The sequence below is a fragment of the Gavia stellata genome, chromosome 1 (genome assembly GCF_030936135.1).
Source record: "Gavia stellata isolate bGavSte3 chromosome 1, bGavSte3.hap2, whole genome shotgun sequence".
In the NCBI taxonomy this organism is placed as follows: Eukaryota; Metazoa; Chordata; class Aves; order Gaviiformes; family Gaviidae; genus Gavia; species Gavia stellata.
Window position 1 is genome coordinate 58,875,753 of NC_082594.1, and position 15,528 is coordinate 58,891,280.

At 43.9% G+C, this 15,528-nt stretch overlaps 1 protein-coding gene across 1 annotated transcript in view; it reads left to right on the forward strand.

The window, feature by feature from the left end:
• The window catches only part of FARP1 (FERM, ARH/RhoGEF and pleckstrin domain protein 1), a 173,386-nt gene that overhangs the window by 147,276 nt on the left and 10,582 nt on the right, over positions 1 to 15,528 (forward strand). The window contains exons 16-18 of the mRNA XM_059831559.1: positions 7,447 to 7,528; positions 10,231 to 10,468; positions 12,809 to 12,939. Of these exons, the coding sequence (XP_059687542.1) occupies positions 7,447 to 7,528; positions 10,231 to 10,468; positions 12,809 to 12,939 (451 nt within the window). The remainder of the gene's footprint in view (positions 1 to 7,446; positions 7,529 to 10,230; positions 10,469 to 12,808; positions 12,940 to 15,528) is intronic.

A 15,528-nucleotide genomic window follows, 5' to 3' on the forward strand; every position in this document is an offset into this window, starting at 1 on the left:
GTGGGCTTCGGCTGTGTTCACCACCACAGAGCAAAGCACTGCCCAGCCTCTACATCAGCTGCGTAGCTCCTCGTGGGCCTGGCTGTGCTGGTGGCACTGCTGCAGGCAGGTGTGGGCAGGATTCAAGCCAACCCATTTAAACCTGACTGTTCTATGTCAGCTCTTTTAAATTTCCAGGCAGGTGGAGGGGGGAGGAAGGTGGGATGCTTGTCCTGAGACAAATGCTCTGCATTTGTCAGAGGGTGGCGTGTCCTATGAAAAAAGGGCCTTTGAATGAAAGGGTTTTGGACTTAAAGCTACTGGAAGCCCCTGGCTACCCAGGCGTGTTGTGGGAGCTTGTCTGAGAGGAAGAGCCTCCCACAACCAGTCATCAGCCTGCTCGCTCTGCCTAGACATCAGTGTGTCTAAGGTTTGTTTCAAACCTTTGTGCTGCATGTTGGACGCTCTTACAGGAGACCATTCCCTGGTCTTTTAGGACGTGGATCACGTTGAAGCTGATGCTCTGCAAAAGAGCTGTGTGAGGAGAGCAAGGCCAGGGGAGGATTGCACGTAACAATTGTTAGATGGCTCTGTGCTTTTAATTTGTTAAAACATCTATAGACTTTTAGTATTTGGCTCAAAGAAGCTCAGGTTGTGCACATTATTAAAAGCATTTCTGGCTTGCTCGAAGGCTTCTGAACTGTTTGAATCTGCCATCAGAGGCAGACTGTTTGCTACTGAACATCTTAAGGGCTGGTATCCTTTTGACCCAATTATAGATTCTGGCAGGTCTGATTAGTTTCTTTACACAATTCACCCATTTTTCTCTTTAGTACTGCATTTCCTAAGAGCAGCACATCTCAGTGTCTAGTGCATAGTGATAAAGTTTTTAAGAAGACATGAATTGATGCTGACACCCATAGCCAACTGCAGAATATAGGAAGTTGCTGCATTTTTCACAGCCAGAGTTTCTTTTTGGCCATGAAACTGAGCAGATCCCTGGTGTTTTTATTGCACAGTGTCCTAAGATAGTCATTACTATGCTCTGGTCGATGTCTCTGCCCTGCCTGTGCTGTTGCTGGGTCAGTGAAGCAGCCCACAAATCCCATCGGTTGCCCCAACTGTGCTGAACCCTCTGTTCACAAGACTGACCATGTTCCTGGGACCAAGTGAAAATACCCCACTACAGGCCCTGTGTTTCAAGGAGAGGAAGGATGACCTTTGGTGGATGCAGTCAGGCAGCAGGCAGGCATGGGGCTCTGCCCTCTCACACAGCAAGGGAGGAGGAGGGGAAAAGGAGCAGGAAGCTGCCTGAGATGGGAGAGGGAACAGCGCATGTCTGGCTGTCCTTTTAGCAAGAGCCAGGAGAGGTGCATCCAGCACCTGGGCACCAAGGTCTTGGTGCTGGCTACCAGGACTCATCCAGGTTGCTCCTCAGCAAGGCTTTAGGTGCGAGGCCAGGACTTCCCAATGCTTTTTGCTGGGAGGAAATATGGGAGGCATATCTCAGTGACTTAAAGCTGGCTCCTATTTCCCAGGGCCTGAAAGATTTTATGGCAAGGAAGAAGAGGTGTGGGCAGCGCAAGCAGAGCATGACATGCTCCATTAGCATCTGGCCAGTTGAATCTGAGAAGTCAGTTAGGTTTTGCTCCTTCATTTATCTAAGCTGTTTAATAGGCTATTCATTTGGGCCACAAGCACCATTTTCTAGCCAAACGAATTGAGCTCATCTTCCCACACCCCTTTAAATGTTTGTATTACAAGTTTCCAAACATTTCTGTATATTCTGACAGAAGGTGACAAATGGAGAACCATAAATTTCCCGCCTTGGTCGACTGCTAAGCACTGCAGAAAGCAATGCTAGGGCAAGCCAGGATAGCCATTTCTGCCCTAGGAAGCCCTATCAGGTAGTGTGAATCTGTGTTTTTGGGCCTTATCCATGTGCTAGGAAGAAAAAGCGTTACATACTTTCCAGAAATGCAGGCAGACTCATCTTCTCCCAGGGAAGCCAGTAATTTGACTCCCAGTTCACAGGCACTTCTGAGGAAAGCTGCTACTCAGTACTTACCAGATGTGGCTAAGAAATGTGTGACTGGTAATTTGCAAAAAAATCCTCTTAGATCTTAGCATATGAAAGGAGAAGGCTCAATCAGGATTCATGGAAGCCAGTTTGAAAACCTGTAATAAAAAGCACCTCAGGGAGGTGTAGGAGGATGAGCTAAATGTTGATTTATTAACTGTTTTTGTTTGGGAAGTGGTACTTGTGGTCAGGAAGAACAGCTTAATAAACAGTTTATATAAACAAGGCAGCAAGCCTTATCTGTCTTCTCAAATGCACGAGTGCTGACTATTCAGCTGGTTCTGTGTATCTGATGAAGAGGTGTGAAGAGGCATTTCCTAAAGCGTCTTTGTCCTGTGTACAGAGATGAAGTATGTATTTGTACTGTAAACTTCAGAGTCACACAGCGTGGATTCCTGAGACGAAAATACTAAAAGGGGCTGGGTGCCAGTGCATCGTACTCACTTTTGAGAGGACAGTTTGCATTGCTGAAGTCAGTTTTGGGTACTTCTGGGGATTAGAGCTGTGCTACAGCCAAAGGAGTTTGAAATGGTGGGAAAGAAATAGCTAGTCCAGGATCCATTAGTCACACCCAGACCCACGTTACATTCATCTCTGCGGCTCTCCTGGTGGGATGTGCCCAGGATCGCCTCTGAGGAGGTGCCACGGCAAGGTATGAAATGTTGTTGTGTTTTCAGTGTATTTCCATGCAATGGTGTTACCTGCTCTGATCTCTTACTGTTTAAAAGCTTTACTGATGCATGCTTGCTGTGGAATGGGTTTCGCTCACAACAGAGATAGCCAGCCCGAAGTCTTTAAATGTGTGGACACTCCCCGAAGACTTGGTGGGACTCTGGGTAGCTCTGGTGGCTTCAGCAGTACATTGCTTACACTCCGAGCAGTGTCTTGCGCACCACTTACTGCCGGAAAGGACAGCTGCAGCATCGGCTGCAGTGGGCAGGGCAATAACAGGCACTGTGTAATAGCAGGGTGTGAGCAAGGAAGAGGGTGTTTTGCTTTTATCAACTCTTCTTTTCCAGTTACAAAATGTTCCTCTTATTTCAAAGGCAGTTGTAATGGGGAATGTTTAAGGTATTTCTTAATATTAGAACTTTAGTTAATAATACTCTTTAAAAGTCAGAAGTGGTGTCTAAGTGATCAAAGACAAGCTATAGTATCCAGGAGGGATATTATCTTCCTGAGCAGGTAACAGAAGGTCACACGCTGCAGATATAATTTGCAGCAATTACAGGTTTTTGCTTCAGTTGAAGGGCTGCTATGGAAGTTCTTATGTTGACCTGGAAAAAAAATCTCTGTTGAGATATCATTCCCTCCTTCTTTGCCTTCCCACCATCCCCATCAGATTTTTGTTCCTTCTACTAGCATTCCTGGATGATTGAGGAAAGTATGGGCTTACTCGAGATTTCTTGCCTTTCATTTTTCAATGATGTGCACTGAGAAGTTTACATAATTCGAAAATCCAAGATAGGTGCTTGCACAGTCCCTGTAAGTTGAGCTGGTGGCCATTTTTAGTAATATGTAAGGTAGAGTCCAAGTTTCTTATCAGGTATAAAGTTGGTCTCCTCCTCTTTGCTTGCAATTGTGCACTTGCATTACTGTAAAAAGGAAGGGACTATCTGGAGAAAAATGGGAAATGAGCTTATTATAGAATAATATCTCCACTATTCAGCACAATTTTCAGTGGCTTTAGACCTCCCCACACAATGTCAGTGGAGTGAGGGTACATTATGTGTGGGGGAAGGCAGGTCCTACATCTTCTGCGGAGCTGGAGGTCATAAATCAGGTCCTGATGAAAATTTGGAAGAACCTAGTCCTGAGCTCTGTCCCTTGTCACTGGCAGATAGATACCATGTTCAAACAGTGACCCATGAAAACAAGGAGTAAGAAGAACAATTTAGCCATCGATGCACAACAAATGAGCGGCTTCTTCCCCCCCCAGGAAGCTGAGTGTTGTTATTCCAAACATACACCGCAGGGAAAGCTTTCTTCTCTGCTGCTGTGCTTTGGGCTGTTGAAGCAGTAAGACACCATCTGATGGTTCGGGTGTCTGGTTTTTGTTTTAATATTCTGTGTACATCCAAATACAGAGAATATTAAACCCTTTTCTTGGGGTTTCTTTTCTTCTTGTTTACTTGGGATTTGCATGTTGAAGAGCTGGGGAAGAGGGCAGTGTAGCATAGTGGTTACTGTGGAGTCCCGGCAGAGAGTTGGTGTGGGGTGGAGGATGGGGTTTAGGAGGCAGATGTGAAACTGTCATGTCCCCCCATGCCTGGCTTCAGTTTTTTCTGCCCCTCTGCTCCACATCACAGCCTACATGCGTATGCATCATCCCCAGTGGGAAAATCATCTCTGCTACAAGATGCAGCATTTGTGTGGAAATAAATAACCAAAGCAGGGAGAATGGCTGGAACAAGGAGCAATGCACGGCCATCATATTTTTGGATTTTCTTAGGGTTTTATTTCTTTCAGCAGTACGCATCTGCCTGCAGCACAGGTTATCTCTGTTGACCTGGGATGAGGGCTCTGATATGATTCATTTCTTCGCTGTTCAGCCAGCAGCTGAAGAGAGGCTGTTGCTTTTGGGGAACCTGCTTCTCTCCCTCTTTGTCACTCTGCCAAGATGCAGAGTAAGATCTGAAAGCCCTCAAACTGTTTTTAAAAAAAAAAAAGCCTTGGACTAGTCTGTGGCCAAAGCCAATGAAGGGAAGTGTTCCTGATGCTTTCGTTTGACTGATGTGATGAGATGCGATGCTGTGCAAGCAGTCAGTGCTGGCTGTGCTGAGGAGGGGCCGGGGGTCAACTTTTACGAAACAAGGGCCTGACTGTTCAGTGAACAACTGCACTAAATATTAGCTGAAGTTCACAAAGTCAGTGGAAGCACTCACTATAACTTCAGTATGCTTGGGCTCAGCCTTTGAGTAGCTAGCTAGCAGGTAAGAAATTTGCAACAAGTATTCCAGCCAACCTGTATTGTAGCCTTGAGATCAGAAAAGCAATTTCTATTTAGAAATAGAAGTCTGTAATGATGTACTTAATATTTATCTTGGCAGTAAATCAGAAGGGTACCAAACTGCTGAAGTCCATTACATTAAATCAAATGTAGAGACATAAAAAAGGATCCAGGCAATGCCAGAGAGTTAGAGAATAACACATAAAGCAAGAATTCTTCTAGAGATAATTACCGAATACTGTGTCGTTTACTGGCAGCAGCACAAATTCATCTGGCTTTGACATTTCTGGGATTGTATGCAAGAGCGCAGCGTGAACCGTTTGGGATAGGATGCTGCATGCTGGTTGCACGGGTGGAGGGCGACTTTCCCTTGCTTCCTGCCAGTGCGGTGCTACTGCCTTGGACTTCAGATGGTTGTGGTTTTCAGCCGGGGGCACTTTGATATGCACCACTTTGAGCAGAGTTTTAGTGGCTGGAAAGTTTTATTTACAGCCTCTCAGAGGAAATCTCAGTGGGGAGAGCTGCTGGATGGATTGGACATGGGGGAAGGGAAGGGCAGGGAACAGCATAGAGGGGAGATGACTTGACAGACAGAGGCTTCCTGAAGAGAGAAGTTGGACTTTTATCCTCAGGTAATGTGGAAACTGTAGTCCTGTGATGTCCATACATACCTCTCTTGTTCCTTGCAATATAGACGGTTTCTTGAGCATATCTGGGCTATGGCAGTGTTTATATAATGCAGTGCTCTTGCAAAACTGGCGATGGTGATTAAAGTTACCATTGACACAACACAAATTCCTTCCCCGGTGTAATCTTTGGATGCAGAAAAAACATAAAGAATCTTGTTGAGAACAGTATTTTTCTTGCTTAAAGAGGCATGTGAGTGCCCAGGAGGCTTAACACAATACAAAATAATTAAAGACAGCCTATGAAACTGGATATTGTTCAAATTAACATGGAGCAATCCCTTGTTTATCAGCTGAGTCTCTTTGTTGAAGGATAAAATAGTAGATGTTACTGTGTAGTATTCATAAGCTGTGCCCTCCACATTTCCCAGTCCGAAAAGCATGCAGAGAGACTATCCAGCATGAACATAACCATGTTTAACTTTACAGAACAAAATATATGTCTGAATATGCATCTATTCATGTAATAATACGGATTTTCTAAAAAAATTAAATTCTATGTGTCTTATCAGTGAAAGTATATTCCTAATAATAGCTGCATCCTCTATGATTTGGTGAGTGTGGAACCTCTGGCTAAATTGCTGGTAGTAAGGAATGGAGAGATTTACCTCCTCATTGTCCACTTACTCCTTCACTGCACACAATTTTCTTAAAAGCATGAACTACTGCAAGTGGGTGAAGAACAACGTATCCATCTAGCAGTAACACAAAATAGAGGTCCTGTTATCCTTGGGTTCTTTTAGGGCTTGATTATATTTCTGTCCTCTTCCTAGGCACTGCATTTCTTTGGCTGAAATGCAGTTGCTCACACCAGCGCTGGATCTCTCTCCCAATGTGGGAGTTGAACTGAATTTTAAAAATTGAGGACAGCACACAAAAAGCCATGCTGCGGGAAACTTGGATGCAGTATTAGAAGTTGGAAAGGGGAGAGGGACAGTGCTTCTCCCCACACCCCACCTAATGATTTTCTTTTGAAAACCTAACTTGGTTGGAACATATCTGTAACAGTTAGGTTCCTATATTCATTATTTTTCCTGCTGTGTTTTCTAAAAGATGTGTTTGGATTCAGTCAGAGTGTGGTATCCTTGCCTGTCTCGCACATGGGTTTAGAAGCAGGAATGTCTTTTTCATCAGGATCTGGGTTTCTCCCAAATGGAGCACCCACCCAAGTGCAGCTGGCTGGGTGGGAGGGAGCAGTTTGCATTTTTAATACCAAAAGTGACACACTGAAAAAAAAATTCCTGCCAGTATGTAATGCTTATGAGTCAAACCCAGATGCTGGATGGACTATTTTTTTTGGTCCCACTGTCCCTTGCACAAGCAGAAAGCTTTTCGGAGGAGGAACACCTGTGGGTCCTGTGCCGGGGTGCAATCCTTGTTTCTGAACGGAATTATCCCTCTGCTCTAGGCCCATGTATTGTCATAGGATTCTGATGTCTTCCTTTTTCTCAAGCCATTTCCAGCCTTCTCTGGTGTGTTTAAAAATGCTAGCCATTTTCTTTAAAGGTCTAATCCTTCTGATTAAGTGCCTGCCCTCTCAGTTGTTAGGCATGCAAACCAGGCTGGGTGAAAGGTGTACTCTACCTGGGAATTACATGACCGTCAGGAAGATTCCTCGCACACTCCTGAGCGAAGGAGCGTAGGGGTCAGGATTTTAAAAGAAATGAGCTGTTGAGTTCCTTTCTGTGCTTATAAGTGATTATGCGGTTTTATTGCATGACTGAAGTGTGTGATATTTCTGTTGCTGACAGGGAAGGCCGCTCTAATGCTCACATTAAAGGAGATTACCAAAGAATTGGAGATGTTATGCTAAAGAACATTCAGAGTATGAAGGTAGGAATGATCCTATAACTATTAAGCTTTGACACGGATTAGAATTAAGCGCTTTTCATTTTCATATGATGTTGCCTCTCGTGCTGTTTTTTGCAAATTGTAATCAAAGCTTATGCTATAAAAGTTTCCTTTGATGAAGTATCAAGTGTTTGGTGAGCCCTGAGATTTCAGAACTGCTAGCTGATTTTAAATTGTCCAGCCCCTTTCCTCAATCTGTTCTCCAAATACAGGAACAGCACACACAGAAGTTCAGGAACATTTCATTTCCAGTTCTTTTTTCTTTCAAATAAGAAGGCAAAACATTGGAATTTGTATGGCCGAAGAGACTGTTCAAACATTGAGTGTGCCTAGTTGTGCATGCAAATATAAGTGTTAAGACATTGCAAGAGTAGTGACCATAACCTGTATGTTAATTTGATTTGGGAAACTTGTATTTGCACTCTAGAGTGCCAAGTTAGATGAACGATTCTTGAATAAATGAGAATAATTGCCTTTGTTCTCTTTAAAGCTAGAAGCAAAAGTACATGTATGAAGAGTAAATCTAGGTGTAACGTTCAGCAGACTTCGCATCTGTTCTTAGTCTGGCCAGAATAGTATTTTTGATTCTCTGTGTTACTGAACAAACAGCGTGGAAGGCAGGCACTGGAGCCTGTGAAAACCCCACAGACTTTTCCAGTATGGATGGATAACACACAGCTCACCTTGTTAATGTATCTATGTATCCAGGTCAGTGTGTGGCAAAACATGGCACTGCACCTTCTGCACGTGGATCTCAAAGTGCTTTCAAAACTATCATAAATCTTTCCTTGGTGATTGCCACTTTGGTATTCTGCAGATAGTAAATGGAGCAGCCTTGAGTCCTCGGCTGGAGGAAGGGGCAGTTTAGTCTTTACAGCTCTCCCGAGACATTAGTTAGTACTAGGCATATCTTTCAGAATGACAGAGAGAGATGAAGAGAGGTTAAGTGATGTGCAAGTGATTATACAGCAAATCAGAAAAAGAGAACGTAGAAATCTTGGTTTACAGTCCCCAACAAAGACAGCTTTGTCACCAATAAGGCGGCCTTGCCCTTTCTGCAGTGTACTTCGCACGAACGGCTTTTTCCCCTCAAGACACAGCTCAGAGACATTGGAAGAAACACAGGGGGGACTTTTCTACCTCCATCCTTGCTCTCAAGAAGTACGCACCTTTTCACAAACAGTCTTTGGAATCTCAGCTTCTGACAGACTCTGCTTCTGCTCTCGGTACCTTGCAACATTAAATTGTCTGTCCTTCACTGTCTGCAGGTCCTTCTGTGGTAATAGTTTAATGGCAGCATACAGTCCTCACTGAAACTTAGACCTGTCAGAGTGCTTTCACCTTCACCATTCTCCCTTTACCGTTAGAGGATTTTGTTCTCTTTGCTTTGAGAACTGCCACCACTGATAAGCACAGATATTTGGAGGAAAGAGGCAAAGCCCAGTCTGACTTAAAGAACTGCGCTGGAAACCATAAAGTTAGTTAAAACTCTACATATTTATCATGAGACCTGTTAAAATACCTGAAAACTGACATTCCTTGTTTAATTAACATAGGAGAGAGGTTAAGAGCAAGTAATTAATGGGCAGCCTCTGAAGTAGTCCAGAGGGTCTGCTGTGTCTTTGCTTGAGTTACAGGCTTGTAAAATAAATATGCAGCATATGGAGGAAGTGGTTTGGCTGTAGAGAAGGTATATTTCTGGTAAGGATGTCACAAATCACAGGAGAGAGGGAGTTGATTGGAAATGTGTCAAAAAGCACGAGCTTTAGATTAAGCCCAACTGTTCTCTGAAGTCCATTCAGCATACACATTCAGTTTCTTTTTGTTGGTGGTTAATATTCTGCCATGTACTGGCAGACTTTATTTGGCTGCACAGAGGGGCTCTGTGCATCCTGAAGAACCAGTTTACCTTTTCCAAAACACAAATGGAGCCCCTGTGTTAACTGTCAAAAAAAATGCTGCTGAATTGTTTTAAATGGGAATCATGAATGCCTGGGATACTGGGACTTAAATGAAGTTACATGTTTCATGCAAACCTCATTCACTTGCTGGTGCATAACTCCCCTGCTGCCAGTGGAATCATCTTAGAGACTGCACTGAGGAGAAGAGGATGTAATCCAAGGATGAGCTCTAACATACACATTTCTGTCGGACAACTCTTCTATTTTTGCATTTTTTCGGATTCCCAGAAGATGCTGCTTTTCGTTAATAATAGGGCAGCAGAAGCTAGAAGTCCATTTGCCGGCATCTCAGTTCCCCAAAAGCATCTAAGGGAACTGGGGAAACTAAATCCCTTCATCCTCCTAGAAAATCCCATTTTGTTTCCTATCTCTGCATTCACATTGTCTAGTTCTCTCCCTGTTGCACCTGCTTCATGAGCTATGTTCATGTCATCTCCTTGCCTTTGGATTTCTCACTGATATCAGACTTAGTTTTGTTTTCTCATGTACGTTTGTTTTACAGGGAATGCAGAGGGGATGGGGGTGTGTACTTCAAATGAGTAATGCCATTTCTCCTTTTCAAGTTAATATCAGAGCTGTTGTGTTGTACAGTGATTTTGTTTGCAAAATCCCAACTGCTGTGCTAGCTAGATTTTTTTACTGTAATAGGTTTGGGCTGAGTCATGTCTCATAGTGATTGCTAATAGCTCTACTACATGCTCTTTCTTTCTTTGTGCCTATAAGCAACTGACAATTCACCTGTGGAAGCACAATGAGATATTAACTGAGTTGGAGAATGGGATCAAGAACTCTCGCAAGCTGGAGACCTTTTGCAGGGATTTTGAGCTACAGAAGGTCTGCTACTTGCCTCTCAATACCTTCCTTCTCAGACCTCTACACAGGCTTATGCACTACAAGCAGATAATGGAGAGACTTTGCAAACACTACCCACCAAGCCACATAGACTTCAGGGATTCAAGAGGTAAGTGAGAGAAAAGACACCAGTTCCTGGAGCTGCGGAACGGCATCCAAATCCGTTACACGTGCATGGCTGTACAAACACAATTCTTTTTATTGAGTCTACATTGAAAGAGGACTGAGTTGCAAAATCAAGCACTCTGAAGACCAGAAATGGTAGGATTAAGGTTGCTGTTGTATACACATTATGCCACAGTCCGGACAACTACTTGGAAGAGAAATCTGCTGGGGGCTATTAAACACACAGAAATTACATGCAGTTCAGGAAGTCACTTGAACTGAAAACAGTTGGGAGGTTGAGGGAGAGCACAGGGAACATACCATATGTGCTTGTCTTGTTCTTAGCTTTCCCTAGAGATCCACTAGGAACACAGAATAGTGGCCCAGGTGAACCTTGGTCTGACCCAGTATGACTGCTGTTATTATGTCTTTAAGTGTTATTTGTCTTTTTTCCAGACATACAGTTTGCTCTGTTACCATTTCCATGATTTGTTTCAGGAACTCAAAGTTGCCAACATGGTTTTTTTCCAAATGTAAGGAAATTTTGCTCCTGTAGTCTGAACTCACTGCCTGCTATTTTTTTTTTTTGATGATTTGTTTTCCTTCTTTCTTACCTCTGTCCCCCACCCCCATTGTAAGCTATCTACATTTAAAGATAACTATGTTAGCTATACGGTTAGCACTCAGTGCAGATCCACGGAAGGACTTGGGCAGGGAGTAATGCTTGGCATGACTGCTCCCAGCTGTAAGGTGTTAGTTGAGTTAGCTGGCTAAGTTCCCTTGGATGCGGCATGATGAGACTCACAGCAGACAACATGCAAAATGTGGAGGTAACTTGACCTGTAGCAACAGGAAATGCCACAGAGGTCTGTGGCACTGAAGTGCTGCATGACACAGATGTTTGCCTAAATGTAGCTACTGCTTGAATGATCTCAAGGAATGCAGCAAGTAGTGCCATCATTTCTTTTAGCCAAGGCTAGATGATGAGGATGATGTGTCTGTTCCCACCTCCCCAGAGAGTGCAGCAGCCATCAAGGTTTGATTCCTGCTCCACTTTTGAAATGGATATGAACACAGGATTCAGGGGTGAAAATAAGAGAGCATGAGAAGGACAGTGTGACTCGGGGACACATCATCACTCTGGGATCAGTCTCTTACTAAGGTGTTTGCAGATTTTTGTTAAAGGTCAGCTTGTAAAGGAAGCAAAAAAAAAATGGGAGATGTGGATGTGAATCCCACCAGACAGCACAGGTCTCCCACTAACAGGTGGATGAACTGCGCACTGAGCAATGATGTAAGAAGGAAGAACCACTGTTACTGTTCCCTTGACAGTATTTTTTAACACAAATGGCTGTAACAGCTCTTCTAGCACTAAAGTTAGTCAATCAGTGTGCTTAGCCCATTCAGAGACTGCCCATCCGTTTAGGTGTATCAAGGTTGGTGCTCACATGCATGATGGCACAGGGAGCCAGTCCATGAGCTGGTCCCCCAGAAAAGATCAAGTGGTGAAGTGATTTTCATCTTCGTTCCCTGAGCTGATTTACTGCACTGTTGGCACAGCAAAAAGACAAGACACGGGAAGCAGATCGGCAGCAGCCTGCACTTGATTTGGCTTCTGCTGCTGCAGAGTGGGACTTCGTAGTGCCTGCTTCCTCTTCTATTCCACCTGATCCTTCTTCACAGAGCAAAAATCCTCTTTGACAATGGAGATTTTGCTTAGGAAAATCACTCCCAGGTGTTAGGTCACTCCTTTGTTCGTAGTCTTTTTGGAGAGAATGAAGTAGAGCCGTGATGCGACTCAACGACATGCAGCCCTTTTATTTGTTCTCATTGCGGGGACTGAGGACAAACCCCAAGATTACTGGGTTTGCCATCTGAGATGATACAATAAATGACGCTGCCATTTCCTGGTGTTTTCAAATATCAGCCTGACCCAGTGTGTTGCAGGCTGTGGAAAAAATGCATTTTTTTTCAAGCATAGAGAAGATCCCCAGATTAATTGGAGATGTAGGAAATTAAGTCCTTCAGGAGAACCCATTCATTGGTGCTCTGAATTGACTCGACTATTCCTACAAAGTTCCTGTGGCTAAAACAGAGCAAACTTTTGGTTGAGGAAATAGACTGTCTCTTCATTACAACACTCCACCCTCTCCCCTCCCCTCCACAAGATGATGTCCAGAGTTTCTGCAGTTTTTAGTTTGCCTGAGTAGCTTTACACTGTGAAGGAGAAGTGTAACACAGGAAGGGTGATGTTCATGAGCTGGGTGCTGCGGACAAAAGCCATCTTTCTTTTTGAACATTCTTGTAAGTTTTTAATAAGCTTTTTATGGTTTTGTCCATCTAGCTGCTTTGGCTGAGATTTCTGAAATGGTGGCTCAGCTCCATGGCAATATGATAAAGATGGAGAACTTCCAGAAGCTGCATGAACTCAAGAAAGACTTGATAGGCATAGACAACCTGGTGATCCCAGGAAGGGTAAGTAGCGTTGTGATCAACATCTGATACAATTTCAAAGCATTATGTTTTAGAAACCTCTTTCTTCGAGCAGCTGTGAAATTGCCTTTCCTCATATGAACCTTTTTCTCTCACCAAAACCTATCAAATGTAAACATAATAACACCATAGAAAACAGCAGCCTTTAAAATGGGAAGAAGCAATCATCTTTATTACCTTTTTACTGATTTTATTAGGTTTATCTTATGTATAGATTTAGACGGTTGTAGGCAATTCCAAACATCTATTACAACAGAGGTGGTAAAAATGTAATATTCATCACAGTGCTCAGAGCTCGAGTAATTGCACATTTCCTCATTTCTTGCTGCCCTTAATATTTTTTTTTTCAACACTCAATGCTAGAGCATAGCAGATTAAAGGAAAGTAAGACATTTGTGCTGGAGGACCTTCAGCCCTTTCATGATGCCTAGCTTTGAAACTCATGGCTGTGGGGATGAGCAGTCTCTTTAGTCTACATGTAATGTTAGGCAATAATTTTTGAGACAGTGTTGCCTTAAGTAAACGCTTTTAATTGTGTTATAAAAATACCAACATCTCTTTCTTACTTTTCATGCTTTTTTAAAAACGGAGGCTTATTTCAGAATAAACAAGCGTCAGTGTAATATTTGTAGCCTTTTTTACTTTTCTAGGTGCACGTATCTATGTGTGCAAACTTGAGGTGTCTGTTGTTGAAGTAATTTCCTCCCCACTCCCCTGACTTTTGTGTGTAATACAGAAAAAGAGTACTTGTGGCAACTGAAATGCTGGGGAAGATGCATTGCTAGGCTGTTCTCGCCCCTTATGCATTTCCGGGAAACAGCTTGGAAAAAAAGATGAGTTTTGCATTGAACTGTAAAACGGCAGCGCTTGAACTTGCCCTGCAGCCCGGCCATCCAACCCTGATGCACTCCTGCAGGCTGCCCGGACCACCGCTCAGCAAGAGCCGTGGCCTGGAGGCTGCTTGCCGTGCCGTGCCCCTGTCTAGTGCCACAGCAGCGGCAGAATGGCAGAATGGCAGAATGGCAGCTTGCTGAGCTCTCTAGGGTCTAATTCATTTAAGGATTCAAACATTTAGGAAAAGGGGTTGGAAGTTGATGTGCCATTGGGAAGGCAGCACTGAGCACAGGTATGTCTCGATTTGTGGCTGTTCCCCGCTTCCTCACTTTGCCTCTTCCCTGTCTCCCAAGCAGCTGCCACGGCTCATGCCTCCTTCCAGTGATCCACAGACCGTTCACTTCCTTGGCAAGCCCCTCGGGACATTTCACAGCCTGTGTATCTCTCCGCAAGAAATTAAATGTTGTCATCAGTTGTTTCTGCTACCCTATTCTATTTAGAGACAGAGCAGACTTCCTCTCGTAGGAAGTTCCAGAAAAAGGCAGACGAGGCACAGAGGTTGTTTGCCTGTCAAGACAAAAAGCATTGGCCACCACACTCTGGCATATGCCCAAGATGTCGCTGCTTTCCAGCCCTTTGGCCACTCGTCTAGCTCCAGCTGAAGTCCCCGCCCCATTGCAGGCCGGCCTGGGAGGCAAATGCCACTGTCACCCATGGCTGGGTTTACCCAAAGGTGGCTGAACTCGTCTTAGAGGAGAAGTCTCATGTTAGGCTGGTGATTCAGCTGTCCTAAAGGGGGCTGTTGGTAACCATCCTCTTCACGTTGGCCCAGTCTGGAGTCTCTACTGTCACTGAGATGGTTGCTAAGTAGGATGTTAAAACATCTGTGGTCAGCTGTGCTTGCCAATTGCAATGACCTGCAGCTCTTGATTCGTGTGTTTGCCAGGCACTTGACGTGGTGGCACTAAGCCTGCTGGTGACCATTAGGTGGTACTGTATAAATAGAAATTATGATTAACATTCTTTGGTGGCCAACAACAGCTTCCGGTGGTCTCTCTGGTAACATGAGCCTACTGTGATACAGGGCTAACCACCTCTAGCCACTTTTTCCACCCCTTAGCCCTTACGCAGTGCAGGTAGGGGGACTGGACACTGCACAGCAACCCTAAGGCGACTGGAGTCTCTCTCTGCGCAGATTAATCTTCGACAGCCAGTTTATTGCTAAGCTGCAGGTGATTCCGATGCTTTATATGCCTTTTACATGCACAATTATGAGTAGAATGACCTTCGAAAGACTGTAATAAATAAATCTAAACCTCTTGGCAGAAGCTGGAGGGAGTGACTGAAAAATTATATTTTCATGGGTTTCGGATAAGTGGAAGGGTGAGTTACGGTGTAGTTCACAGTAAGCCCAGGAAATCCAGCATTTTGAAAGTTTCAGATGTGCTACTTTTCCTGTAATACCATCCCTAAACATTCTTAAACAGTTTGATCTGAATTAATGGTACTGTCTTATACAACATGGATGGTACTAGGATAACTAACAGTGCCAGACAAATTTCCTTCTTTTTCTGCTGCTGATGGTGATGTTGATTTGTGTAGCTGATTTTACACCTCAGTGAAGAGCTCTGTGTGCCATATGCACAACAGAAGCTTACCAGGGGCTAACCAATAACATACAGGCCACCTTATCATTAGTTTTTACATCATTTGTAACATGAAAAAATACTCAAAACT